The 27,287-nt window shown below is 40.3% G+C and overlaps 1 protein-coding gene across 9 annotated transcripts in view; it reads left to right on the top strand.

Annotated features, from left to right (window-relative positions):
* The window catches only part of BANK1 (B cell scaffold protein with ankyrin repeats 1), a 360,244-nt gene that overhangs the window by 4,171 nt on the left and 328,786 nt on the right, over nt 1–27,287 (top strand). For 3 of the 9 annotated variants that reach the window (XM_088836209.1, XM_088836202.1, XM_055434906.2), the window contains exon 1: nt 21,608–21,792. The exons of 1 other annotated variant lie outside the window; for it this stretch is intronic. In XM_088836209.1, coding sequence (XP_088692335.1) covers nt 21,723–21,792 — 70 coding nt within the window. In that variant the 5' untranslated portion in view covers nt 21,608–21,722. Of the gene's footprint in view, nt 1–7,256; nt 7,575–8,551; nt 8,709–21,607; nt 21,793–27,287 lie in introns of those variants that run through there. 5 more of the 9 variants (XM_088836203.1, XM_088836205.1, XM_088836204.1 and 2 more) reach the window with 4 other exon arrangements.

Below are 27,287 nucleotides of genomic sequence, written 5' to 3'. Positions count from 1 at the left end.
GTGATCACTCACCTAGAGCCAGACATCTTGGAATGTGAAGTCAAGTGGGCCTTAGAAAGCATCACCTCGAAGAAAGCTAGTGGAGGTGATCGAATTCTAGTTGAGCTATTTCAAATCCTGAAAGATGATGCTATGAAAGTGTTGCACTCAATATGCCAGCACATTTGGAAAACTCAGCAGTGGCCACAGGACCGGAAAATGTCAGTTTTCTTTCCAATCCCAAAGAAAGGCAATGCCATAGCATGCTCAAACTATTGCAGAATTGCACTCTTCTCACACGCTAGTAAAGTCGTGCTCAAAATTCTCCAAGCCAGACTTCAGCAATACGTGAAACGTGAACTTCCCAATCCAATACATAGGAGCTATTTTGGCAGAACTTTTTATAGTACAAAAGTCCTATCTGCTCCTTTTCCTATTTACCATGTGGACAGACTGTCCTTGTCAATTGGACTTTCTAGCTAATTATCTGTTTGACCCTATGTTCTCCGCTTTTCAAATATATGGCATATTCATGTCAGGGAAATTTTTGTTGCCAAATTTTGCTCCTGTGTCCAACAGTTGCAAACAAGAGTAGTCTGCGTTCAGTGGTACTCTTTTTATCTTAAAATAATATCTTATGGTTTTCTGGTGACCAACTGCAGTAAATACCCCATTTCTACCTTTTTCTTCATAGCTTATTTGTGGTTTTAGGTTTTACTGACACTTAATTTATTTAAAACTGGGCTTTGCCTGTTTCTTACTTTCCCTGATGCATTGGTTTTTATGTAGTTGGAGAAGCGGAAATTTAACTTTTCATCATCAATTTCAAATTGGGTGGCTATGCTGCATTTCGATCTTTGATATTAAGAACATAAAGGAAGTAGAGAAAACTCCTATTTCAAGCATCTCATTTTGCAGAAGGTGAAATTCAGGCTAAAGTAAAATGACTCCGAAGGCAATACCAACCCTATTATAAACAGTGAAATAAAAGTCCATCCCATATCTCTTAATTGTCAATCTAATGCCATTTAAGCTGCACAAACTATTCCATTTCAAATCTTCTAATAAAACATGTCTCAAAGCAAGTAACTTGTTAGCAAGTTAGGAAAATATTTGCAAAAATTGGAACTATGGATGAATTTTCTCAGAAAGCAAGGAACAACTTTCTTCTAACATTTTTACTAGAATAGGAAAAAAAAAAGATATTCTGATGTAGGTCCAAATTAAATATGAAGGTAGTTTTAGGGATTAATGGTGTGAGATGTAAGTTTTGTAGATGATGGTGGAGTTATATTACTGTTGAGTACTGTGGTGGTCAGTGCACCAAGAATGCCTGATTCTGTACTGCCTGTGCTATCATTCTTTTTCAGGAGTTATGTGAGGAAAGCAAAATCAAGGGCACTTAATTATTTTGTGACACTTAGCTTGATATATACATAGATTTATTCTGGACTTGTGGGCTACTATGTGCTTTGGAATAAAACCTCATTTTTGTTTCTAAACCCAAATATTAATCTATTAATTCATCAGTCTACATTTGTGCTAGATGCAGTTCTGTACACGGGTTAGAGAGTGACTGAAAAAATAAAAAGACAAAGTTTCAGCCTTCATAGCACTAATACTTTGATACAGGAGAAGGTGAAATTCAGGCTAAAGACAATAATCATATTTATAAGTAAATAGATTGGGAGCCAGATAACTGATTTTTGCCAGGAAAGATGAAGTCCTAAGTGAATGTGGCTTCTTCATGTCCCTTCTGTTGCTTAGTTCTTGTTTAGTCGCTAAGCCCTCTCTGACTCTTTTGTGACCCCCTGGACTGTAGCCTGCGAGGCTCCTCTGTCCACGGGATTTTCCAGGCAAGAATACTGGAGTGATTTGCCATTTCCTTCTCCAGGGGATCTTCACAACCCAGGGGTCGAACCCACGTCTCCTGCGTTGGTAGGCAGATTCTTTACCACTAAGCCACCAGGGAAGCCTCATGTTACTTAGAGCTGTGCCCACGTTTGAAGAACTCTAGGGGTTTTAAGGGAATAGGTCTAAGGATTTTAGAACTGCAGGCTCACCTGTATACGATTTCAGGTTGGAGGTAGGTGGTGTTTTAACACTTAAATGTCTACCTTATTAGCATAACATGAACTTCATCTTGTCCCATGGCTATATAATTTATGTTTTATATCATAATGTATTTCTATGCCATCAGATCCGATTAAGCTACCAGTTCAATTAGACTTCCATGAAGTACCACAGAGAGTGACAAGGGTGGAACAACAGTATTACAGGAAAAAAGAACCTTCTGTAGTGACATTTGAGTTGAAATGTAATTGATGAGAAAATGAAGGCTTGCAAAGACTTCAATGTAGAGTGTGGGAATAACAGGCTTGACATGTTTGAGGCGTAGAAAGGAGGATAGAGTGCTGAAAGATTAAATTTTGGTGACGGGCAGGAATCAAATCACAGAGGCCTTGAAGGCCTGGAAGGACTAGGGATTTTACTCTCACTGTCATAGGACGCAATTGGTGGTTTTTTATTTGTTTGCTTGTTTAGTAAAAGAGTAACAGGTTGATTTATGTTTAGCTGCTGCATAGAGGATTAATTGTAAAGGATGGGATGGAAACAGGAAGATCAGTTACGAGCCTTTTTGTAGTAATTCAGGCTGGTCTTCATGGGAAAGCAGTGGATGTGGAGCAGTGTAGATCCATGGACGATATTCACCGGTTTCAAAATCTCTGAAAACATAGGGGAAGCGTTGACTTACTTTTATTATACATTTTTCAGGTTAGTGGTTGTATTTCTGACTTTAACGTAAGTTTTTCACCTGAAAATTTCTCTAGAGGTTGAAGGAAATGGTTCTCCGATGAGGGAAATTTGGCTCTGGCTCGAACTCTTCCACAAGCCCCCTCCCTTGGCTCCTGCTGCAGGTGGTCCACCCGGAGCCTTTTATCCTGGGGTCTACTGTTTCATGGGAATCTCTCCTGAGAATGATTGGAAGGATGGTTCAGAGTTACTCAGATTCACGTTGACTACCCAACTTCTGCAAAATTTTAGATATGCTTGTACGAAAAACAGAGTGTTCAGGAGGCTTCCTTGCCGCCTCTACTCCACTCTGTAATTCTGATCCCTTTTTTCTCTGCTTCACAGCTGAGCGGTACGCATCGCTCTGTAGGTTGAATTGTTGTTGTTCAGCCGCTCAGTCGTGTCCAACTCTTTGTGATCCCGTGAACTGCAGCCTGCCAGAATTCCCTGTCCTTCACTATCTCCTGGTGTAGATGGGATGGTGAGCCAAACTTCAGAGATGAGATAGACATTTATTTTGACCTACTAGAGGGTGAAAATAATCAGGGTTTTAACTTAATTTCTGGTAGGAGATGTAGTCCATGGGAAAAAGTAAGGGGAGGAAATGCAGCGATGTTCCCTCTCAGCTCTCTTTTACTGACTGACGTGATAGTGAGGTGGCAGTGAGGATCGCTTTTAGGTGTGAGGCTAGTTCTTTGCCCACGCACACCTTAAAAAGCTGAACAGGGCTTCTTTCTCAGCGTGCAGTCCTTAATTCAACAAATATTTATTGAGTATCTACTTTATTTTAGGTACTACAGCAGGCGCTAAGGTCAGAGAAATGAAAAGACAACCAGAGTCAACTGTCCTCAGTGTCTTAAAACATCAACTGCTTTACAGTATAAACCTTAATGTCTTGTAATATTTCTACCTGAAATCAGATGTTTTAACTTTTTAATGATTGTATGTGCTTACGTGGGTTAATTGGAATATGAAAATGAATAATTTCTTGTTCAGTGATTCCATTTTCTAGTTATCTATAATCATATTTACCCTATTGATTCAGCTTAACTTCTCTTTTATCCCCTTTCTTTGGCCAATACAAACTTTATCATCTTTTGAATGGAATTTTAACTCGGAATAGCGAATAAATGATGACTGTGATCTTATACATGGAAACTTTCTCGTTTTCTAGGTCAGTCTCCTGGAAGCCTATTTTAGGTCAGTCTCCTATGCCATATTTTAGATTAGACTGTGAATTAAGTACCATGCTTAAATGACTCCACTTTGTCAATAACCAGTTATGCTATTTTTTTGTGCCTGCACTATGTGAAGATCTTTCTGAAAGTATTTGATTTATTTATTGCTATATAAACAAACCTACCCAGATCTTAGTGGCTTAAAATTTGTTATTTCTCACTATTCTGCAATCTGAGCTGGACTCTAGTGGGTGGTTCTTCTGTTTCATGAGGTGACTGCTCTTGCTTGACTGTCCAGAATGTGCCTCACATCCACTGTGATGGATGGAATAACTAGGGATTGGCTGGATATTCCTCTTTATCCACATGTTCTGTCAATCAGGGTAGTTGGATCTCTTTAAGTAATAGCTCTTAGTTCCAAGGGAGAGCATTACAATACAAACCCCAATGTCCAATGAGTAAGCCCTTATTAAGCCTCTGTTTGTATTTTGCTTGTCAGTGTTCCACTGGTCATGGATAGTCAAGTGGTCTGTCTCTGAGTCAATGTGGAAGGAAACTAAGTGAGCACATGTGTACCAGGTGGGCTGGTGCATTAGTGGATCATAACGATATAATAGCTGTGGGCTTCTCTGGTGGCTCAGTCAGTAAAGAACCTGACTGCAATGCAGGAGACCAGGTTTGATCCCTGGGTCAGAAAGATCCCGTGGAGAAGGAAATGGCAACCCACTCCAGTATTCTTGCCTGGGAAATCCCATGGACAGAGGAGCCTGGCAGGCTACAGTCCATGGGGTTGCAAGAGTCAGACGTGACTTAGCAACTAAACCACCGGTATAACAGCTACCACAGGTTTCCCTCTGGCCTCTGATGATTCATTTCCCCCTAACATCAAAAATATATTCAGTCCTTCCTAAGAATTATAGTGTCATTCCATTATAACCTCAGACATAGGCTTGAAACTTAGACTTAATATTCATAATATCATCATCTAAACTAAGTCCAAGTGTGGTTGAGGCTCCTAGTGTGAAATTCTTCAGGTGCAACTTTTTAAGCAACTTTTTAATTATTATTATTATTTTTTAATTAGAGGAAAATTGCTTTACAATGTTGTGTTGGTTTCTGCCAGACAACAGTGCAAATCAGTCATACTGAATACAGAGCATTATAAACTAAAAATTAGGATATCTGCTCCTTCTACCCCAACTCCAACCCCAACATACAATGATGAGATAGGAGCAGGATAATTTAAATTAATAATTCTCTTCAAGAGTGGTGGTGGTATGTGTATAACACAGTAGTCACTGCTTCAGAGCAATTCTGGAACCCACCTGGGTAAACACTTTCAGTTCCCTCTCCTCTGAGACTGGTGGCTTGAACAGTAAAAAATCCACCTGCAATGTAGGAGAAGCAAGTTTGATCCCGTGATCAGGAAAATCCCCTGGGAAAGGAAATGCTACCCACTCCAGTTTTCTTGCCTGGCAAATTCCATGGACAGAGGAGCCTGGTGGGTTACAGTCCATGGGGTCACAGAGTCAGACACGACTGAGTGACTAACAGAACACATTTCTTTCATATCCAAGGAACAAACACCAAGCTTCTGATGAAAACATGTAATGTTTAAATCAGTGTGTCAAGACTCTTGAGAGTCCCTTGGACTGCAAAGGGATCAAACCAGTCAATCTTAAAAGAAATCAGTCCTGAATATTCTTCGGAAGGACTGAGGTTGAAGCTGAAGCTTTAATACTTTGGCCACCCGATGCAAAGAACTGACGCATTAGAAAAGACCCCGATGCTGGGAAAGATTGAAGGCAAGAGGAGAAGGGGATGACAGAGGATGAGATGGTTGGATGGCATCACTGACTCAATGGACATGAGTCTGAGTAAGCTCCAGGAGTTGGTGATGGACAGGGAAGCCTGGTTTGCTGAAGTCCACAGGGCTGCAAAGAGTTAGACATGACTGAGCAACTGAACTGAGTGGAATCATTAAGTGGACTTCCCTGGTGACTCAGACAGTAAAGAATCTGCCCGAAATGCAGGAGACCTGGGTTCAATCCTTGAGTTGGGACGATCCCCTGGAGGAGGGCATGGTAACCCACTCCTGTGTTCTTGCCTGGAGAATTCCCATGGTGGACTACAATCCATGGGATCAAAAAGAGTCAGATACGACTGGATGACTAAGCACAGCCCAGGAGAATCATTACCATGAAAACTTGATATGATGCTGCAAGGTTCTTCCTTCTGGGGATCTCTCATTCAGTGGGTTTCTAATATATGAAATGGCTCAAGCCTGAAAGCTATTTTTCTTCAATATAGTTTGAACAATGTATAGATTGAACAATATCTTTGTTGTCTGCTTAGTTATTTTGTTCCAGGTGCTTTGTGTTCTATTAGTTATCTCCATAGGTCTGTGAGGATTAGGCTCCCCTGTTTGTCATGACAACCTTGCTGCTAATTACATTTATTGTGTCCATTATATTTCTGGTGATTAAAATACTGAATTGATTATTTTGGGATTTTATCATCCCATTTACTACCTGGGATCCTTATGTAAAAGCCCAGGTCTTCAGAGGACAACTGCTACTGAGCTTGTCCATTTAGAATTTCAGAGTCCATTCCTTCACAATTACAGCCCTGATCTTGGCATAGAAGACTTGCTGGGATTGAGAATTCAAATTTCTCTGGAGTTCTGCTACTCATAAAATTAAGTCTTGGCCCTGATCCTTAGCCTTCGCTGAACTTCAGGTACAGCAGATGAGACTCTGTTTTTTATATACTGCCTAGGAGACTTTGTTTTTCACAATTTGATTTATATTCGTCATTCGTCACCCTCAGCCTTTGCTTTCTTCTTTCAATGCACCAAATGGCTCTTTCTATAGTTATTCAGTTCCACAGTCCTCATCATTACTATTTTCCCGAAACCTTTCATGTGCCTGAGCGCCCCTCCTTTCCATTGACCTACCTTTCCAATTCACAACTGAAGTAAACTTAGGAACTACACTGAAACCACACGCTAGGTCTCAGTGCCTGTGATGTTCTCAGACCTAGGTTGAGATCCAGCTCCAAACATCACTGTTCAGTCAGCTTCTTAGGGTCATTCCTGGTACCAACTGTCACAAGTTCTCTGGGGAATACATTCTGATATTTACATGCAGAAGCTTTGTTGAGAAATTGTTTCAGGAACAACACATGCACTAGATAAGGGAAGTAGGACTTGACAAAGATGCTGAGCAGAGAAGCAGTTGCAACAGAGACCTCAGGGCATACTATACTTTGGTGAGTTCTTATGCTGAGGGTAGCGTAGTGTTTTCGTTGCTCAGTTATGTCTGACTCTTTGCATCCCAGTGGAGTGTAGCCCACAAAGTTCTTCTGTCCATTGGATTCTCTAGACAAGCATACTGGAGTGGGTTGCCATTCCCTTCTCCAGGGGATCTTCCTGACCCAGGGATCGAACCCAGGCCTCTTGCATTACAGGCAGACTCCTTACTGTCTGAGCCACCAGGGAAGTCCTTGTGCCGAACAACCCTTCAAAATGATTCAACTTGGGTAAGCAGTCCAGCCCTTGCCCTTCCGCACTGAACTTCCACTGGAGCTGCTGTACTCCTCGAAACAGGCTGTCCTGTAGGGAAGGTGAGTAACCTTGATCAAGGTGGCTTCTTTTTGTGAACGATAGACAAAACCAGAGATCACAGTTGTGAGTTGTCCTTAGGTGATCCCTCCAGGAACTGAGAGATGAGTGTCGTAGAACACAGAAGTGCATGCCACGGCACATAGCAACTAAGCCAACTGCTAAAGTCACTAGGCTCCTCAAGCTGATCTTTCACGCCTGTATGCGTGCTCAGGGCTGCGGTCATGTCTGACCCTTTGTGAGCCCATGGACTGTGGTGGAGTGGGTTGCCATCTCCTTTTCCAGGGGCTCATCCCAACCCAGGGATGGAAGCCGCATCCACTGCACCTTCCGCACTGGCAGGCGGAGTCTTCACTGCTGAGCCCCCTGGGATGCCCACATCCCTTCTTAACTCTTTCTGAGAATAATATCTGACTTTTCCAGGGGAAGTGGTTTTCTCAAGTCCAACCATGTGCACCATCTTCTGAGATATCTAACTCCTCCTATCCTGTTGCGTGTAGTCTCAAAGATGAGCAAGATGAACCAGCTTATGCCATGCATCCTTCCTTAACTGCAAACATTATCTCTTGAATTAATTTAGATCAATTAAAGCACTTATTAATTTTTAATAATAGTTTTATTGAGGTATAATTCATAAACTATAAAATTCACCCTTTTAAAGCATATAATTCAGTCATTGCTAGTATATTCAGAGTCCTACAATGACCTCCACTGTCTAGTTTTAGGTTCCCTTGTGGTTCAGCTGGTAAAAAATCTGCCTGCAATGTGGGAGATCTGGGTTTGATCCCTGGGTTGGGAAGATCCCCTGGAGAAGGGAAAGGCTACCCACTCCAGTACTCTGGCCTGGAGAATTCCATGGACTGTATAGTCCATGTACTTGCAAAGAGTCAGACACGACTCAGTCACTTTCACTTTCACTTTCTAATTTTACTTTCTAATTTCACTAATTTTACTCTCTAATTTTATTTTCTAATTTTAGAATGTTTTAATTACCCTAAAACAAGAAACCATGGACTGAGCATTCACTCTCCATCTGCTGCGAACCTCAACTTCTTCACAAATCTACTTTTTGTCCCTGATGATTTGCCTACTTTGGATGTTCCATATAAATAGAATGATACAGTGTGTGGTCTTTGGTGAGTGGCTTCTTTAACTTGACCTATGTTTCCACGTTGTAGTATATATCAGAACTTCGTTCTTTATATTGCAGGATAATATCCCATTGTATGTTATACTGCATGTTTTTTAACCCATTCAACAGTTAATGTACATGTGGGTTGCTTCCATGTTTTAACTCTTATGGATAATGCTGCTGTGAAGATTCATACCTCATAATTTTCTAAACTTGATACCACAGACAGCAACTCACTATCCTACTCATTTTGCCTCAGCTTGGCCTGTTTTCAACATTTCCAGGCAACTACTCTAGAATAAGGGCTTCCCAGGTGGTGCCACAGGACTAGAAAAGGTCAGTTTTCATTCCAATACCAAAGAAAGGCAATGCCAAAGAATGTTCAAACTACAGCAAAATAGCACTCATCTCACACACTAGCAAGCTAATGCTCAAAATTCTCCAAGTGAGGCTTCAACAGTACATGAACCAAGAACTTCCAAATGTTCAAGTTGAATTTAGAAAAAGCAGAGGAACCAGAGGTCAAAATGCTAACATACATTGGATCATAGAATAAACAAAAGAATTCCAGAAAAACATCTAATTGTGTTTCACTGACTAGACTAAACCCTATGACTGAGTGGAATACAACAAACTGTGGAAAATTCTTAAAGAAATGGGAATACAAGACCACCTTACCTGCTTCCTGGCAAGCCACTCCAGTACTCTTGCCTAGAAAATCCCATGGATGGAGGAGCCTGGTAGGCTGCAGTCCGTGGGGTCGCTAAGGGTCGGACACAACTGAGCGACTTCACTTTCACTTTTCACTTTCATACCTTGGAGAAGGAAATGGCAACCCACTCCAGTGTTCTTGCCTGGAGAATCCCAGGGATGGGGGAGCCTGGTGGGCTTCCGTCTATGGGGTCGCACAGAGTCGGACACGACTGAAGTGACTTAGCAGCAGCAGAACCGGATATGGAACGATGGACTGGTTCAAAATTGGGAAAAGAGTATGTCAAGGCTGCATATTTTCACCCTGATTATTTAACTTATATGCAGAGTACATCATGTGAAATGCCAGGCTGGAAGAAGCACAAGCTGGAATCAAGATTGCTGGGAGAAATATCAGTCACCTCAGATATGCAGATGACACCACCCTTATGGCAGAAAGTGAAGAGGAACTAAAAAGCCTCTTGCTGAAAATGAAAGAGGAGAGTGAAAAAGTTGGCTTGAAGCTCAACATTCAGAAAACAAAGATCATGGCATCTGGTCCCATCACTTCATGGGAAATAGATGGGAAACATGGAAACAGTGTCAGACTTTATTTTTTGGGGCTCCAAAATCACTGCGGATGCTGATTGCAGCCATGAAATTAAAAGACGCTTACTCCTTGGAAGGTAAGTTATGACCAACCTAGATAGCATATGAAAAAGCAGAGACATTACATGGCCAACAAATTTCCATCTGGTCAAGGCTATGGTTTTTCTAGTGGTCATGAATAGATGTGAGAGTTGGATTGTGAAGAAAGCTGATAGCTGAACATTTGATGCTTTTGAACTGTGGTGTTGGAGAAGACTCTTGAGAGTCCCTTATACTGCAAGGAGATCCAACCAGTCCATTGTAAAAAAGATCAGTCCTGGGTGTTCATTGGAAGGACTGATGCTAAAGCTGAAACTCCAATACTTTGGCCACCTCATGCAAAGAGTTGACTCACTGGAAAAGAGTCTGATGCTGGGAAGGATTGGGGGCAGGAGGAGACGGGGATGACAAAGAATGAGATGGCTGGATGGCATCACCAACTTGATGGACATGAGTTTGAGTGAACTCTGGGAGTTGGTGATGGACAGGTAGGCCTGCTGTGCTGTGATTCATGGGGTCGCAGAGTCGGACACGACTGAGTGACTGAACTGAACTGAACTGAAGTGAGTTAGCATGCATAGCAATGCATTCTAGAATAACAGAAAGGAAGTGGAGGGGGAAAGAACAGTCCTTTATTTCAGTTTTCCACAAGGCCTAGGTACACCACTCTTCTTCCCACAGTTTGGTCACAGGATCTGTTAAAATGTCCCACTTTACCTAACTTGGTTTGGCCTGGGAATCTCTCATGTGCATACAAAAGAGTTCAGCCTAATGCATGACCACCGGTAACACTCTCAACAATGCTACCAGCAGTGAAGCTGTTTAAATAATAAAAGTCCAAAGTTTAGGCATAACTCACAGCTGCATCTTCATTGTACCTCCTTCATCTCTTTGTGGAAATAACCTCTGTGGAAATAATGCCCAATCTTAAAGATCCAAACTTCAAAACTTACTTTGGTCAGAAGGCTCCCTAATATTTAATCACCTCTTCCATTTCAGGCTTAAACAATTTGTTCTGTACCTTTATTTAGGGTTTGTGGCTTCTATGCTCAGTCGTGTCTGACTCTTTGCAATCCCATGGACTGAAGCCCACCAGGCTCCTCTGTCCACCGGGTTCTCTAGGCAGGAATACTGGAGTGGGTTGCCATGTCCTCCTCCAGGTAATCTTCCCTAGCCAGGGATTGAACCTGTGTCTCTTGTATCTCCTGCAATGGAGACAGATTCTTTACCACTGAGTCACCTGGGAAGCCTATGTAGGGTTATATTTATGTGAATTAAATTACCATTAGTTTACATATCTGCCTTCTTCATTAAGCATTAAGATTTTTGAGACCTGGGACTCTTTTTGTTCAACTTTGTGTTTCTAATAGTTCTCACAGTGATTAATTCAACAAACACTAATTTTTATGTATGAGTCACCTATTCTGTTCTTAAAACTATGATAGTCCTGGGGATAGAAAAATGAATAAGACCCTTTGAGAGGCTTACATTTTATTATAGGAAGGCTATATCAAAATTAGTAAGAATAAACTGAGTGTTGTTATGATAAAAATAAGCACAGAGCACAGGAAGTCACAAGAATGTGTAGTCAATTCTGCTTAGATCACAGAATCAGATTTATAGGTGAATCCACTCTTAAGCCCAAGAAGGGAATTCCCTTTAGCTTCTGACAAACATATGTAATGAGTAAATAAGGAATAATCTGCACTACAGTTGAGTTCACTAATGAGCTTATGTCAGAGTCACAATGTGGCCACAAGTCGTCAGCTGATTTATATTGTGATTTCTAGTTCACTGGGACACATATCAGACAGCAGATCTCTTCTCCCTTTGTGTCTGAATAGGAGTCAGGGTGCTAGACCTCTTCCAGGGAATAGGAAGCATCGTAAGAGACTCCTACTAGACCCTTCTTACTGGTTATGCTTGTCTGGGAAGGAACCACCACAGCCTTGTGTAACATGTACTTCTGCAAAGGGCCAAAAAATAAAAGGCTTACTTCACATGTAGCTTCTCTCTTTCTTCTTTAAGGCAGTATTTTTCATGAAAAAAGAAGCTGGTGGCAAGATAAATTGCATTCTACCAGTTAGTCACTGAAATCTGATCCCTTTTAACCAAATATGAAAGGTATAACAGGGGAAACTATCAGTACACTTGGTAACTATCCACTTCATTTAGAATTTCAAGAGAAAACTGAAAAATAATTACCACTTACTAGTGGTATTACAATAACGAATAAGTTTCAGTAAAGATTTAGAAAAAAGTGACATATTTAGCTTTATGGTACAATAGCTTTACTGATCATTATCATTTTTTGCTTGTTTTAGTGTAGATTGGAATTCACTTGTGAAAATAGTTTGTGTACCAAGGAGCCCTTGCCTTTTCTTAAATTGAGATTTTACTTTAGAGATTGTATTTTAATTATTTAAAATTGGTCAGGCATATGGATAATTAATCTCTGGGAGAGTTTTCCTCACTATCACGCTAAGCTAGCCTTCCTATGCCCTGTCCTAATCTGTTTAATATCCCAAATAACCCAGGGCCTGGTCTATAATAATATTATACTTTCCGTATTATAATGTTGGCATACTCTATACTTTATTACAATTTCTATTATTTGTCTTATGGAAAACACTCTAAGAATAGAAACTATGACATGTAGTAGGTACTTAACATACAGCTGCTGACTGATTGGATAATAATCCATTATGATTGCTTTGAATATTCACTTTATTTTCAAATTCCTCAGTACTAGTTCAAGTATTCATTGTGTCTATAAAACAAGATTCTTTTATTTTTAAGTTGAATTTTTGTTAACTTAATTATTAGACTATTAAGATCATTTTATGAATTATATACTTTAACATACAAAATGTCCATCTTTTATGTATCCTGATTAGAATATTATCAAAGAAAATATTAACAAAGAAAATGCTCAGTATGTATTTAGAGTAAAAATAGCTTTCACTTTTAATCTTAAATTTTTAAATTTATTTTCTTCTATTTCAGTTACTTTCAATATTGCTTTCAGTAATTTTCAAAATAAAAGCCAGATTTTTTTTTTCAGTAGGAAACAAATGTAAGAAAACTTATGCAAAATATTGGCAGTGTCACAGAACTAAATATATTTCTTATATTCCCTCATCAAAATTTTTCAAAGCGCTCTCCCACTCACACTTCTAGCCATTAGACAAATTTCTCACACCCCTAACTTCCTCTGTTTCTGTGGGTGTTCAGGAAGCCTCTAGGGAGGTAGCTATACCAGTGAGTGAAATTCATCTTTTTTTCAATATAGTTTTCAACATCCCTCTCTTATGCATGTTTGACCTAGATTCACAAAAGAAAATCACCCCTTCATAATAAATAATGTCTTCTCTTTCCTTCAAAAGCATACATGATGTTTTTGATTCCAGCAAAGCTTAATGAAGAAATATTTTTTCATTCATCCCAATAAGAATGGCTTGAGATTTCCTCCATCCATTCTTGAAGGCTCAGGATCCATGAACTCTATATGAGGTCTATCAAGAGAATGTACAGCTTGTGCCATTGAGGCCCCTCTGTCCTGAAATCTCAGATAACTCATGAGGGCAGAGGTCTTCTAGGATGTTCTCTTTAAAAGATGAATTGGGACCACACAACTGGTCTCTCAGAACGTGGAAATGCATTGGTCATAGGAAAGGAGCAGATGAACTCTCAGAAGCCCTATATGAGTTAATACTCTTGATATTAGTTTCACATCACCAACATTTCTGTTACTGTTAGTAGTTCATAACATATTTATTATTCTACAGTTCAGGAGGTCAGAAATTCAATCATTCTCACTGGGCTAAAAAGTCAGGTTTTTAGAAACCAGCAGGGCTGGTTTCTCCTGGAGGCTCTGGAGGGGAATGTGTTTCCTTGTCTTTGCCCGCTTCTAGAGGAGGCCTTGTTTTCGGAAAACGATAAGTCAATTTTTGGTGAGAATTCTCACCATAAGATGCCATTTTCTGTTCTGCTACCCGTTTTTAGCTCTTTGTAGAGTCTGTTTTACCTAACTGCTTTTTCTTCTCTGAGTGGGTTTCCTCAAAAAATGTCTGTATTATCTTCTCTTCTGAACTGTTAACAGGCTATTCACTACCCTTTGAAATTGTGTGCAGATGTGGAAAATACCTTCTGTATGTTCTTCCAATTTTTGGATAGTTTCAGGGGCACAGTTCTTAAGAAACTGCCCGAAGCACCCTAATAGCTAGTTACACCACTGTCTCAAACATTATCTTTGCTTCTCTTCCTGTTGAAATTTGCTTCCAACCACTTCCTGTTGTTGTCTTCTAGTTCCAAACTCCCAATTTCAATGTTTCTTTACTATGGTTTATTTATAATGGAAGCTGCTCTAACAATCACATGACTTACAGGAAAGAATATCCTTGATGTATCCAATGGTCCAGAGATATTTTCAATTATTATAGAACTGTTCAGTATTACTTTATCCCATATAATTCTCCACAAAAACTGAAGCAGAATGTCTCGAAAGCAGACTTTATGGAAGCAAGGGCTGCATCTTTTTATCACTACATGTCCAGTGCCTAGCACTGTATTTTGGGGATAGTAAGCACATACTAAAATCTCTTTGAATGAACTAATATATAAATGAATAATGAAAATGTGAAGAGCAATGTCTGCTTTTATCAATCCTGTAGATTGAAGCTAACAGGTTCAGCTATTGAGAGACCTCTGGTGAGTTAAGTACTAAGGAAAACATTATAAGCAGGGTACAGGGTAGGGCTGAAAACCTTATCTAATCAATAATTTTGGCTAAACACAGAAGCAAATTATCAGAGGTTGTTTTTTTTCAAAAGTCAAAACAGCCAAAATGAGAAATAGAGAATTTTATATTTCTTGGCACTTAAAATTTTTATAGCATTGTTTGTTAAAACTCAGATATAATAATCAAGCTCCATTCTAGCAAACTTACTTTCACTTGTTAACATAGGCAGGGGTGGCTGGGGTGAGGGGATTGTCAGCTACTATATAAGCAGAAAACTTGGTGAGTTCCATAAGTGATTCTCAATTGAATAGAAAAGTGAAGATTCAGCACATCTGCTCAGCCACTAAAGAACAGAGGCAAGTAGCCCTGCAGGAAGGAATATCAAAGAGCTACCACAATCACCAATTAACAGTGAAATGCTACTCCATAGGGTCTTAGCAAATTAATGTGAAAAGGAGTTGAATATTCTTTAATATATGTTTATTTAGAAGAAGATAATTTTTTCCCTCTTAATGAATTATCTCCGAACACTCAATTTATCACCTTAGGTTGATATTAGTTTTCTACTGCTACTCTAACAAACTACCACAAACTTAGTAGCTCACAACACATTTATTATTCTATAGTTCAGGAGTCATAAATTCAAAATCAGTCCCACTGGGCTAAAAGCCAGGTTTCAGCAGGGCTGGTTTCTCCTGAAGGTTTTGGAGGGGAATGTGTTTCCTTGTCTCTGCCTGCTTCTAGAGGAGGCCTACATTCTTTGGCTTGTGTCCCCCGCCCCTGCCCAACATTATTCACAGCACATTACTCCAATCTCTGCTTCCTCATCACATCTCTTCTCTGACTTTTCTGCCTCCATCTTATAAGTACCCTGTATGTATAATGTTATTACATTGACTTACCTGGATAATCCACATGACTCTTCCCATTTCAGTATCTTTAACTTAATTCCACCTTCCATGTAATGCTAGGTAATAAATACCTAACATCTTTAGATCTTTAGGACATCTTTAGGGGGCCCATCACACAGGTTAACAGGAAAGAATTCAGTTAAATGTGCGGAAGGAGAAGAAAATGAAGAAAGTCTCTCAGAAACAATAGGAGGGAAAGTACCATTGCTAGGAAATGCCTTCAAACCCTCCTAGTATTTGGTCTAGTTTTGAGCTAGAAAATAAGACACTCTATGAGAATATTATGGGCTTCCCTTGTGGCTCAGCTGGTAAAGAATCCGCCTGAATGCGAGGGACCTGGGTTCAATCCCTGGGTAGGGAAAATCCCCTGAAGAAGGGAAAGGCTACCCACTTCAGTATTCTGACCTGGAGAATTCCATGGACTCTATAGTCCATGGGGTCTGAAAGAGTCAGTCAGGACTGAGTGACTTTCACTTTCATTTTCTTTCATGAGAATAGTATAATATATGCCTAAATATCTTGACATTTTCTTAGAGGAAAATTCTCTGATAATAAATAGCTATGAAGAAACAATGTACTCTTTCACTTTTATGATATCTTGCTGCTTTAGGAAAGAAACAGTTTTTGTAGTTTTTTTTTTTTTTTAAGCGATCCAGAATCTAAAAGTAGAAATGAAACCAACAGAATTAGCAAAAGCATCCAGTCTGCAAGGGCACAAGGAATCAGCCATGCAGCTGCAACAGGGCAACAGGGCCTCAGACATCCAGTTATTGGAACATAGAGTCAGCATGAGGCTCCTAATCTCTACTGAGTGGGGTAATGAGACTGAAGCTGTCAATATGCTGTTAAAAAGAATACAAGGGAAGAAGTCAATGGATCCAAGAGTTTGATATATTGAGAAACTAGAAACCAACTGTGGATAGCATTTTTTGTCATTCTGTAACAGGGGAAAAATCAGAAACCTGTGATTACACTCTGCTGGTCGCATTCTGCCTGAAAAAGCATCTCAGTGTGAGGATTACTAAGTGCCTCCTGTCTGAGAACAAATGTGAACCAAGAGATTAACCCAGCATTTTAGACAGTATCATTTCCTTAGGGGAGGAGGTTGAGGGAAAATAAAGTCAACTGTGACTAAAGATTATCTGGCACTGAGAAGACCACAATGAGTGAAAACATTTCTAAAATATCTTTTCATATGCATGGGCAAAGGTAGAATACATGTAAGACTTTCTTCATGATCTCTCTGTGTGTGACCTCCACACATTTTCTTTTCTTTGTGAAAACAATGTCTACATATTCTCAACTAAATAGTGCCAGTATTATAATGAATTATGAGTTCAATTCAAACCTGTTTTGAAGGAGATAGATGTTCATTTCTATGAGATTTTTGCTCTGTGGAAAGAAGATGAGGAAAACAGAAGCAATTTTTTTGATATATTATAACCTTGCCTATGACATCCATGCAATCTTTAGCAATAACTATGCAACCTTATTGCATAGTCACATTAATTATATTCTTCGCACCCAAAGATGGAGAAGCTCTATACAGTTAGCAAAAACAAGACTAGGAGCTGACTGTGGCTCAGATCATGAACTCCTTATTGCCAAATTCAGACTGAAATTGAAGAAAGTAGGGAAAACCACTAGACCATTCAGATATGACCTAAATCAAATCCCTTATGATTATACAGTGGAAGTAAGAAATAGATTTAAGGGACTAGATCTGATAGATAAGAGTGCCTGATGAACTATGGACGGAGGTTTGTGACATTGTACGGGAGACAGGGACCAAGACCATCCCCGTGGAAAAGAAATGCAAAAAAGCAAAATGGCTGTCTGAGGAGGCCTTACCAATAGCTGTGAAAAGAAGAGAAGCGAAAAGCAAAGGAGAAAAGCAAAGATATAAGCATCTGAATACAGAGTTCTAAAGAATAGCAAGGAGAGATAAGAAAACCTTCCTCAGCGATCAATGCAAAGAAACAGAGGAAAACAACAGAATACACAGAAGAACTGTACAAAAAAGATCTTCGCGACCAAGATAATCACGATGGCGTGATCACTCACCTGAAGCCAGATATCTTGGAATGTGAAGTCAAGTGGGCCTTAGAGAGCATCACTACGAACAAAGCCAGTGGAGGTGATGGAATTCCAGTTGAGCTATTTCAAATCCTGAAAGATGATGCTATGAAAGTGCTGCACTCAATATGCCAGCACATTTGGAAAACTCAGCAGTGGCCACAGGACTGGAAAAGGTCAGTCTTCATTCCAATCCCAAAGAAAGGAAATGCTAAAGAATGCTCAAACTACCACACAATTGCACTCATCTCACACGCTAGTAAAGTCATGCTCAAAATTCTCCAAGCAAGATTTCAGCAATATGTGAACCGTGAACTTCCAGATGTTCAAGCAGGTTTTAGAAAAGGCAGAGGCACCAGAGATCAAATTGCCAACATCCGCTGGATCATGGAGAAAGCAAGAGAGTTCCAGAAAAGCATATATTTCTGCTTCATTGACTATGCCAAAGCCTTTGACTGTGTGGATCACAATAAACTGTGGAACATTCTGAAAGAGATGGGAATCCCAGACCACCTGACCTGCCTCTTGAGAAACCTGTATGCAGGTCAGGAAGCAACAGTTAGAACTGGACATGGAACAACAGACTGGTTCCAAATAGGAAAAGGAGTGCATCAAGGTTGTATATTGTCACCCTGCTTATTTAACTTCTATGCAGAGTACATCATGAGGAACGCTGGGCTGGAAGAAGCACAAGCTGGAATCAAGATTGCTGGGAGAGATATCAATAACCTCAGATATGCAGATGACACCACCCTTATGGCAGAAAGTGAAGAGGAACTAAAAAGCTTCTTGATGAAAGTGAAAGAGGAGAATGAAAAAGTTGGATTAAAGCTCAATGTTCAGAAAACTAAGATCATGGCATCTGGTCCCATCATTTTATGGGAAATAGATGGGGAAACAGTGGAAGCACTGTCAGACTTTATTTTTTTGGACTCCAAAATCACTGCGGATGCTGATTGCAGCCATGAAATTAAAAGACGCTTTTCCTTGGAAGGAAAGTTATGACCAAACTAGATAGTATATTAAAATCAGAGACATTACTTTGCCAACAAAAGTCCATCCTGTCAAGGCTATGGTTTTTCTCGTGGTCATGTATGCATGTGAGAGTTGGACTGTGAAGAAAGCTGATCCCCGAAGAATTGATGCTTTTGAACTGTGGTGCTGGAGAAGACTCTTGAGAGTCCCTTGGACTGCAAGAAGATCCAACCAGTCCATTCCAAAGGAGATCAGTCCTGGGTGTTCATTGGAAGGACTGATGCTAAAACTGAAACTGCAATACTTTGGCCACCTCATGCGAAGAGTTGACTCACTGGAAAAGAATCTGATGCTGGGAGGGATTGGGGGTGGGAGGATCCGGGGACGACAGAGAATGAGATGGCTGGATGGCATCACCAACTCAATGGACATGAGTTTGAGTGAACTCTGGGAGTTGGTTATGGACAGGGAGGCCTGGCGTGCTGTGATTCATGGGGTCGTGAAGAGTCGGACACGACTGAGTGACTGAACTGAACTGAACTGATTGATGCAACCTTAAGGAAGAGAAGGCTTATACTAAGAGGGAAGGCTATGGGGTCAGATTTGGGATTGAATTCCAGTTCTGTCTACTTAAAACTTTTAAAATCCAGATTCTTCATTTGTAAAATATGGCTAAAGCCACATTGGTTTGAGAACCAAATCAAGTGAACATTGTGAATCACATACATGGTGCTTGGCACAGATAATACTTAAAACAGAGTAGCTGTTATTAGCAATATTAATTTAAAAAGAGTGAACAAATAAGAGGCTAAACTGTTACATCAAAATCTTTGAACAAGAGTTGTGTTCTCATTCAGTACCTGAAACAAAACCAAAGCTAGAATAATTTTTGAACTTTATAGATTTTTAAGCTTTTCCAACACGAAGTCTTATTCAATAAAGTAACTTAATATAAACAGCCCCGAATTTTAGACACATTTTTATTTTCATTTTTCCGTATACCAGGATTATACTGATAAAGTTGTGGAAGTACCTGAAAATACTTAATTATCCTATGTATTATAAATATTGTTATCTTATTAGAGGAGACAGCGTCATAAAACTGTATAGCTGTCAGAGTCCTGAGTATAATCGTTTCAATTTCCTCATTTAGCTGGGATTATGCAAGGCTCAGAAATAACAGAATTGCCCCAGCTGCCCAGATAGTGAGGAGGAAAATCAAGATGGCAGCCACAGCCTTCTGACTTCCAGTGCAGGGCTTTTCATACAAGAAGGCTACTCAATATGTGACAGATACAATTTGCTATCTGAAGATTATCCTGTGAACAACTCTTTGTGTGCAAGCAGGGAATAAGCATTGTGTATTTGCATAGAGAAAACTGGGCTGCTTTTGAAGAGATGGACACTTAACTGGCGAGCAGGAGTTAGAAGGTGTCTATCACCTTCCCCTCAGAATCTTGGTCAAAGCATCTTTTGTGAAGATGCATCAGTGAGAACACTGTCTCCCCAATGGATTGGTTTAAGAAGATTTGTGCTTTCCTGAGTACTGAATTTCTGAAAATATTCACCAAGAGTTTATATATACTCTTTAATCCAAACTCTCTGTTTTTACCTTATTGTACTGTGGTCTCCTGGTAAATAGGCACTTGCAGAAGACAGTAAATTTGTCAATATGATATTATTTCACAGATTAAATAAAATCTTCTGCTCCATTATTTCAAATACAGGAAATCAACTTAAAGTTAACAATGAGGTTAAAGGAACAATTGGAATATATATTGAATGTATATATATAAATACATCTATAACAGCTTTCAAATTTGCTGACGTATTTCTCCCAGTTTACTTCATCATGATATAAAATGTAAAACAAGTTCAGCTATGTGAAAAAACAAAGTTTCAATACTTGATTTGTATGCCATTCCTAAAAGAGACTTTATGAGATCAATACCAAATAGTTGGTCTACAAATATAAACAGTTGGTATGTAAGCCTCCTTTCTAGGTTACTTTTATAAAAAGAGAGGGGGGGATATTTAGGCATGAACAATTACCAACTCTTCAAATTGATCTCCAAACATTTTTAACTTCAGAATGTAAATTAGAAATGTAATTTAGAAATCCCTGAGAGAAGAAGGGATGTTTATTTTAAGGCTCTGGGGAAACTCTTTGAGTATTTCCGTCTTTAGGGCAAACAAACAAACAAAGGACCAATTTAGATCCATGTCTATTTTGTTTTTTAACTAGGCCCAGTTTTGAGCTGGAGTAGGAAATATATAATGCAGAATTTATGGGTCTAACCTAAAATGTTTGGGAAAAATGCAATATCAAAGCTAATAAACAAGCCCTCCAAACCCAAAACAAACCACAAAACTCCAACTATATATCTCTATCCACATTATTATCTATACCTTTACTGACTCATCCATATCTGTAGGTCTGCTGGATGGCATCACCGATTCATAGATGAACTTAGGTAGACTGGGAGATAAAGAGGGACAGGGAGTCCTGGCTTGCTGCATGCAGTCCATGGGGTCGCAAAGAGTCAGACTGAGCTACTGAACAACTATCTCTCTTTTCCAGTACGTGTCTGGTAACCCTATTTCTTCCAGGAAGAAGGGGCATCGCGGAAGCCCTTGAATGGAACGAGAAAGTCAGGTAACCTCGCTCTAAAAATGTCCTGAGTGAAAACGTGAGGAGGGAACACGCCCGAAGATTGTTAGGAGAAACCAAAGTGGCCTAAAAAGGAGACCTGCGCGAACCCCTGAGCAGTTTCACTTCCGCAGGGAGCCCTGCGCGGCGAGCCCTCGCCCTGCGGCCCGCGCCCAGGGGCTGCGTTTCCGGGCCCTCGGCCGCGGCGGCCGCGGTGGGAAGCGGGCTGAGGACAGCGAGGCCGGGGACCAGGTCGAGGAGGGCTCAGATCCGGAGAGTCCGGGCTCGGCGGGCACGCGTCCAGGCGCCTGGGCTTCAGCGGCCGCGATGCTGCCAGCAGCGCCGGGCCGGGCGCGCGGGAGCCGCGAGCAGCCCGCAGGCGGCCCAGCGCCCCCAGGTGGGTGCGCGCGCGGGAGGCGGGAGGCGGGAGGGAGGCCGGCCGGCCCCGGGGTCCCGCGGAGGCCGTGCTCCTCGCGGTGCGGGACCAGGCTGCCGCTCTGCCGGCTGCCGCCGCGGGCTCCCGGCCGCGAGGAGGTGGAAGCGCTCTTGGAGTCTGGGCACCGTGTCTCCGCCAATGCTGCAACTTCTAAGTAGCTGGCACTTTGCAGAGCACCCGGGACAGCCTCCTTTAGTATCTAAAATCACCTTGGAATGTTTTACAGTTACACAGCAGCCTGAAAATTCTATCAACATGTTACAGCAAAACTGCCCGTTTACCTGCCGGGGCTTCCCAAATCCAAACCGGTAAATGGCCTGTGACCTGCTAGTCAGACAGATTACTTTCTGTAGAAAGTCCTGGAAACAGCTTTTCCTAACGCAAAAGGAAGAGCAGTCAATTTGGCTGAATACATAAATACATTTACGGGTCAAATGGAAGTGAAGGCACTTGTTTTCACTTCTTTTGGAAATATGTCAAATGCATTTGTGAACTGTATAATGATTATAAAAAGTGTTCAGTTTTGAAAATTAAAAAGAAAAAGGCGTACTGGAGATGTACACACTGACATAAGCAATAAGAAATCTGAGTGAAATTCTATTGATTTACTGAATGGAGTTTCTCATAGCTTGCTGCTGCTAAGTCGCTTCAGTCGTGTCCGACTCTGTGCGACGCCATAGACGGCAGCCGACCAGGCTCTGCCGTCCCTGGGATTCTCCAGGCAAGAACACTGGAGTGGGTTGCCATTTCCTTCTCCATCTCATAGCTTACTAGCATTTTAAAAAAATGAAATTATGGTTTTAGCTATGGCAGTGTGTTTTTTCATATACGAGTTTCAAAATACTGCTTTTTAGTTAAAATGGGAAGTGTACTTGTGGCAGTGGAAATGACAAGAAAAGAATTGATATCTTAATATGTTAATTTTCTGTGTAGTGAACACTGACGTTCTGAAAGCTGTGGTCTGATGGACTGCATCTTGGCTTGCTTCAGTAAATAAACTTTTGAACCTTGAGCAGGTTAGCTCTTTTGTAATTTTGGTTGAACAATTTTATTAAATCGAATCGGCTACAGTTTGTTTCAAACTTCTAGATTGAGCAGTTTAGACAAAACATGACTATTATTTCTCTTAATGCTGAAGTAATGCTTTGAGGTGTTTGGTAGTATGAATAATGCTGGAGTGATGTAAACCACCTTTTGTCTCATTCTGAGTATTCCTGTTCCTCCTGTGCATTTCCCCTCATCTCTTTTGGTCCTTCCAATACAATATTATTTTACTTGATCCATTTATCTCCTTATTTGGCTCAGCTAATGACACTGTGATTCATGGGGTCGCATACAGGGCTGAGCGACTGAACTGAACTGAACTGAACTGAATGACACTTCTAACGAGCTCTCTTTTGTTATTAACCCATGCCATTCCTAGATGTGAACAGTCTTCTAAATGAACTAGTTCTGATTAATGTCTCTCTCTCTTTTCTTTAATGAAAACCTTTTTGTGTGACCTCTGTCTCTGCTTTGGGCAGGTATCTCTGTAGCGTCTTAGACTTTGCCTTAATGTGACACATTAGGGGTTAGTTACTCCAACTGCCTCACTTTAGACATGAGAAAACTAAGACTCAACGAATGAATTGCCCGCAGTTCCATAACCAATACATATCTGAAGATCTCATTCATCGTTTCACCAACCGTCTTTTACCTACCCATCCCCAAGAGTTGTGTAGTAATATGAGTGTAAAATGGGCAAACACAATCTAAAGTGGTAAATAACAGTTTCATGCCTATGTAGATATTTTTCCAGCAGTTGGTGTATGTTGTATTTGTAATGACAATATTGTATAAACTTCCATCAGAAAGTTCAACTTGTCCTTTAGTGGAAGCAAGAAAAATATGATACCCAGAACTAAGACAGTGTGAAAATGATGCACAGTTGATGAAAATTCCATTTAGACTCTTTTTTCTGGTTTATGTGTAACTAGATAGTGTCTACTGATGTCCAAAAGAGAAGTTCCTTCTTTGTTTTATTCCAAAACTAATGATTGTTTAAATCTAATTTTGACTGCTACCTTCAATAAAGACTGTTTACTAAAGCATAGAATAGTCCCTACTCCATAGTTTCTGTATTTCTTATTAATATTATTTGAGGCCTCTGATGAAGACAGAGATGAATTGTTAGGTTAAAAGCAGAGAGCATCTGTCCTATCTCACCATATGCTAGATTCTTGTACATAGTTTGTGAGGAAGATAGTTTGTCAAAGTATTGTGTCTAAAGTTCTTGAGGATTTGAAGCTTTTCCCTCCGACTACAATCTTCCAGCATAGTCAGTGATCTAGATTTCTCCTACCAGGGAGATTCCTTTATTTAACTCTGCTGGCTGATAAAACTTTCTTCAGACAAGCTGGAAAGGCTCTGTCTGGGTTCTGTCTGATAGGCTTATTTATGCTGAGATTTTAAAGAGAGGTGCTCTCTCAAGGCCTTCTTAATATGGAAAAATTGTATAATGTTTAATTGCTTAGGATTTCAGGCATACAGCAGCATATTGGGCATAGGAACCTTCTTTTGCCATGTCTTTCTGAACACGTGCTATAGGCGATCATGATCATGCCCTACTTATGATGGCCTCAGCTCAGACCAGAGAAGGCAATGGCACCCCACTCCAGTACTCTTGCCTGGAAAATCCCAAGGACGGAGGGACCTGGTAGGCTGCGGTTCATGGGGTCGCTAAGAATCGGACACGACCGAGTGACTTCACTTTCCCTTTTCACGTTCATGTACTGGAGAAGGAAATGGCAACCCATTCCAGTGTTCTTGCCTGGAGAATCCCAGGGATGGGGGAGCCTGGTGGGCTGCCATCTGGGGTTGCACAGAGTTGAACATGACTGAAGTGACTTAGCAGCAGCAGCTCAGACTGCTTCAAATCCAGTCCAGCTTCATTGCTTATCTGCTTTGTGATCTTGGATAAATAAATAAATCTATCATTATATCAATTTTTCCAGTTACAAAGTAAATATGGATGGAACAATAGCATTTATTTGAAAGAATGTTTTTGAGGATTAAAGGAATAAATGCATGTGAAGTGCTTTTCAAGGTGCCATAGCAAATAGTAATTACTTAATACATGTTGGCTATTGTTTTACTCTTTTGGTCATTAACTGATAGTGTCATATTTACATATAAAAAGTAAAATTCTTGTTGAGAAACTGCCTCCTGTTGACATGGTTAAAAACTTAAAAGGATGAAGCCATCAAACTCCCACATCAAAAAAAACTGGGGAGTGTGGCTTCCTATAGAAAGATATTGTCATAATCTTGGGGAAATAGTGTGGTTAATAGTTCCGCGAGGAGGAAAAAAAATGGAATCTGCAATGAGAAAAAAAAAGAAAGATTGATTGAAAGGGTTTAAACTAGTGCAGTTACAAGAAAGAATAAAATAGGAATTTAATAGGACAAAATGAGAGCTATATCATTATGGAATTATTTCTCTGTATCACAGAGAATCAATTATGACCCAATTAAGGGAAAAAAAGTGAAAAAAATAAGCATCAAATGTAAAATAGTGGGATATTTCATCAAATTATAAGAAGATAGAAGATCTGTTTTACCAAAATATTTACTGCTGGGCTGAAAAACAAATCTAATGTAAAGAATATCATTCCTGCCAAATGTAAATCACATGTTTTAAGAAATTAAACAGCTGCTACCTGATCATCATCCCCTGGTGGCTCAGATGGTAAAGAAGCTGCCTGCCAATTCAAGAGGCCTGGCTGTGATCCCTGGGTTGGGAAGATCCCCTGGAGTGGCAATCCACTCCAGTATTCTTGCCTGGAGAATTCCATGGACAGAGGAGACTGGTGGGCTACAGTCTGTGGGGTCGCCAAGCAACTTTCACTCACTACCTGATCATCTAAGGTACAGTTGCTATTTATATATATATATTGCAACCCACTCCAGTGTTCTTGCCTGGAGAATCCCAATGACGGGGGAACCTGGTGGGCTGCCGTCTATGGGGTCGCACAGAGTTGGACATAACCGAAGCGACTTAGCAGCAACAGTATATATATATATATAACATCTTAGAATAATTAGGGAGACAGCTATTAAATAAGAATAGGAAGGACAAATATTTTAGAAGTTATTATTTAAAAATGAGTTATTATATGGTCTTGTAATTCTTTCCTATTTTAAATAAAAAGAATGGTATCTATGTTTTACTGCAGACACTAAAATAGTCAAGGTGGTGAAGATAACAGATATTGTATGGAATTATACCCTCCTGTATTTATTTTTCACTCAGAAATATAATGAGTTTTTAGACCTTTACCAGTTCAGTTCAGTTCAGTTGAGTCTATCAGTCATGTCCGACTCTTTGCGACCCCATGAATCGCAGCACGCCAGGCCTCCCTGTCCATCACCAATTCCCGGAGTTCACTCAAACTCATGTCCATTGAGTCAGTGATGCCATCCAGCCATCTCGTTCTCTGACATCCCCATCTCCTCCCGCCCCCCAATCACTCCAAGCATCAGAGTCTTTTCCAGTGAGTCAACTCATCGCATGAGGTGGCCAGAATATTGGAGTTTCAGCTTCAGCATCAGTCCTTCCAATGAATACCCAGGATTGATATCCTTTAGAATGGACTGGTTGGATCTCCTTGCAGTCCAAGGGACTCTCAAGAGTCTTCTCCAGCACCACAGTTCAAAAGCATCAATTCTTCAGCGATCAGCTTTCTTCACAGTCCAACTCTCACATCCATACATGACCACGGGAAAATCCATAGCCTTGACTAGACAGACCTTTGTTGACAAAGTAATGTCTCTGCTTTTTAATATGCTATCTAGGTTGGTCAGAACTTTCCTTCCAAGGAGTAAGCGTCTTTTAATTTCATGGCTGCAATCAGCATCTGCAGTGATTTTGGAGCCCCCCAAAATAAAGTCTGACACTGTTTCCACTGTTTTTCCATCTATTTCCCATGAAGTGATGGGACCAGATGCCATGATCTTTGTTTTCTGAATGTTGAGCTTCAAACCAACCTTTTCACTCTCCTCTTTCACTTTTATCAAGAGGCTTCTTAGTTCCTCTTCACTTTCTGCCATAAGGGTAGTGTCATCTGCATATATGAGGTTATTGATATTTCTCCCTGCAATCTTGATTCCTGCTTGTGCTTCTTCCAGCCCAGCGTTCCTCATACTGTACCTTATGTACTCTGCATATAAGTTAAATAAGCAGGGTGACAATATACAACCTTGGCGTACTCCTTTTCCTATTTGGAACCAGTCTGTTGTTCCATGTCCAGTTCTAACTGGTGCTTCCTGACCTGCATACAGGTTTCTCAAGAGGCAGGTAAGGTGGTATATTATTCCCATCTCTTTCAGAATTTTCCACAGTTTATTGTGATCCACACAGTCAAAGGCTTTGAAATAGTCAATGAAGCAGAAATAGATGTTTTTCTGGAACTCTCTTGC

Source organism: Moschus berezovskii, chromosome 5, assembly GCF_049115385.1.
Source record: "Moschus berezovskii isolate FMDL1 chromosome 5, NW_MosBer_1.0, whole genome shotgun sequence".
Classification (NCBI taxonomy): domain Eukaryota; kingdom Metazoa; phylum Chordata; class Mammalia; order Artiodactyla; family Moschidae; genus Moschus; species Moschus berezovskii.
The sequence above is the reverse complement of the archived record's forward strand: the minus strand, read 5'-3'. Positions and strand labels throughout refer to the sequence as shown.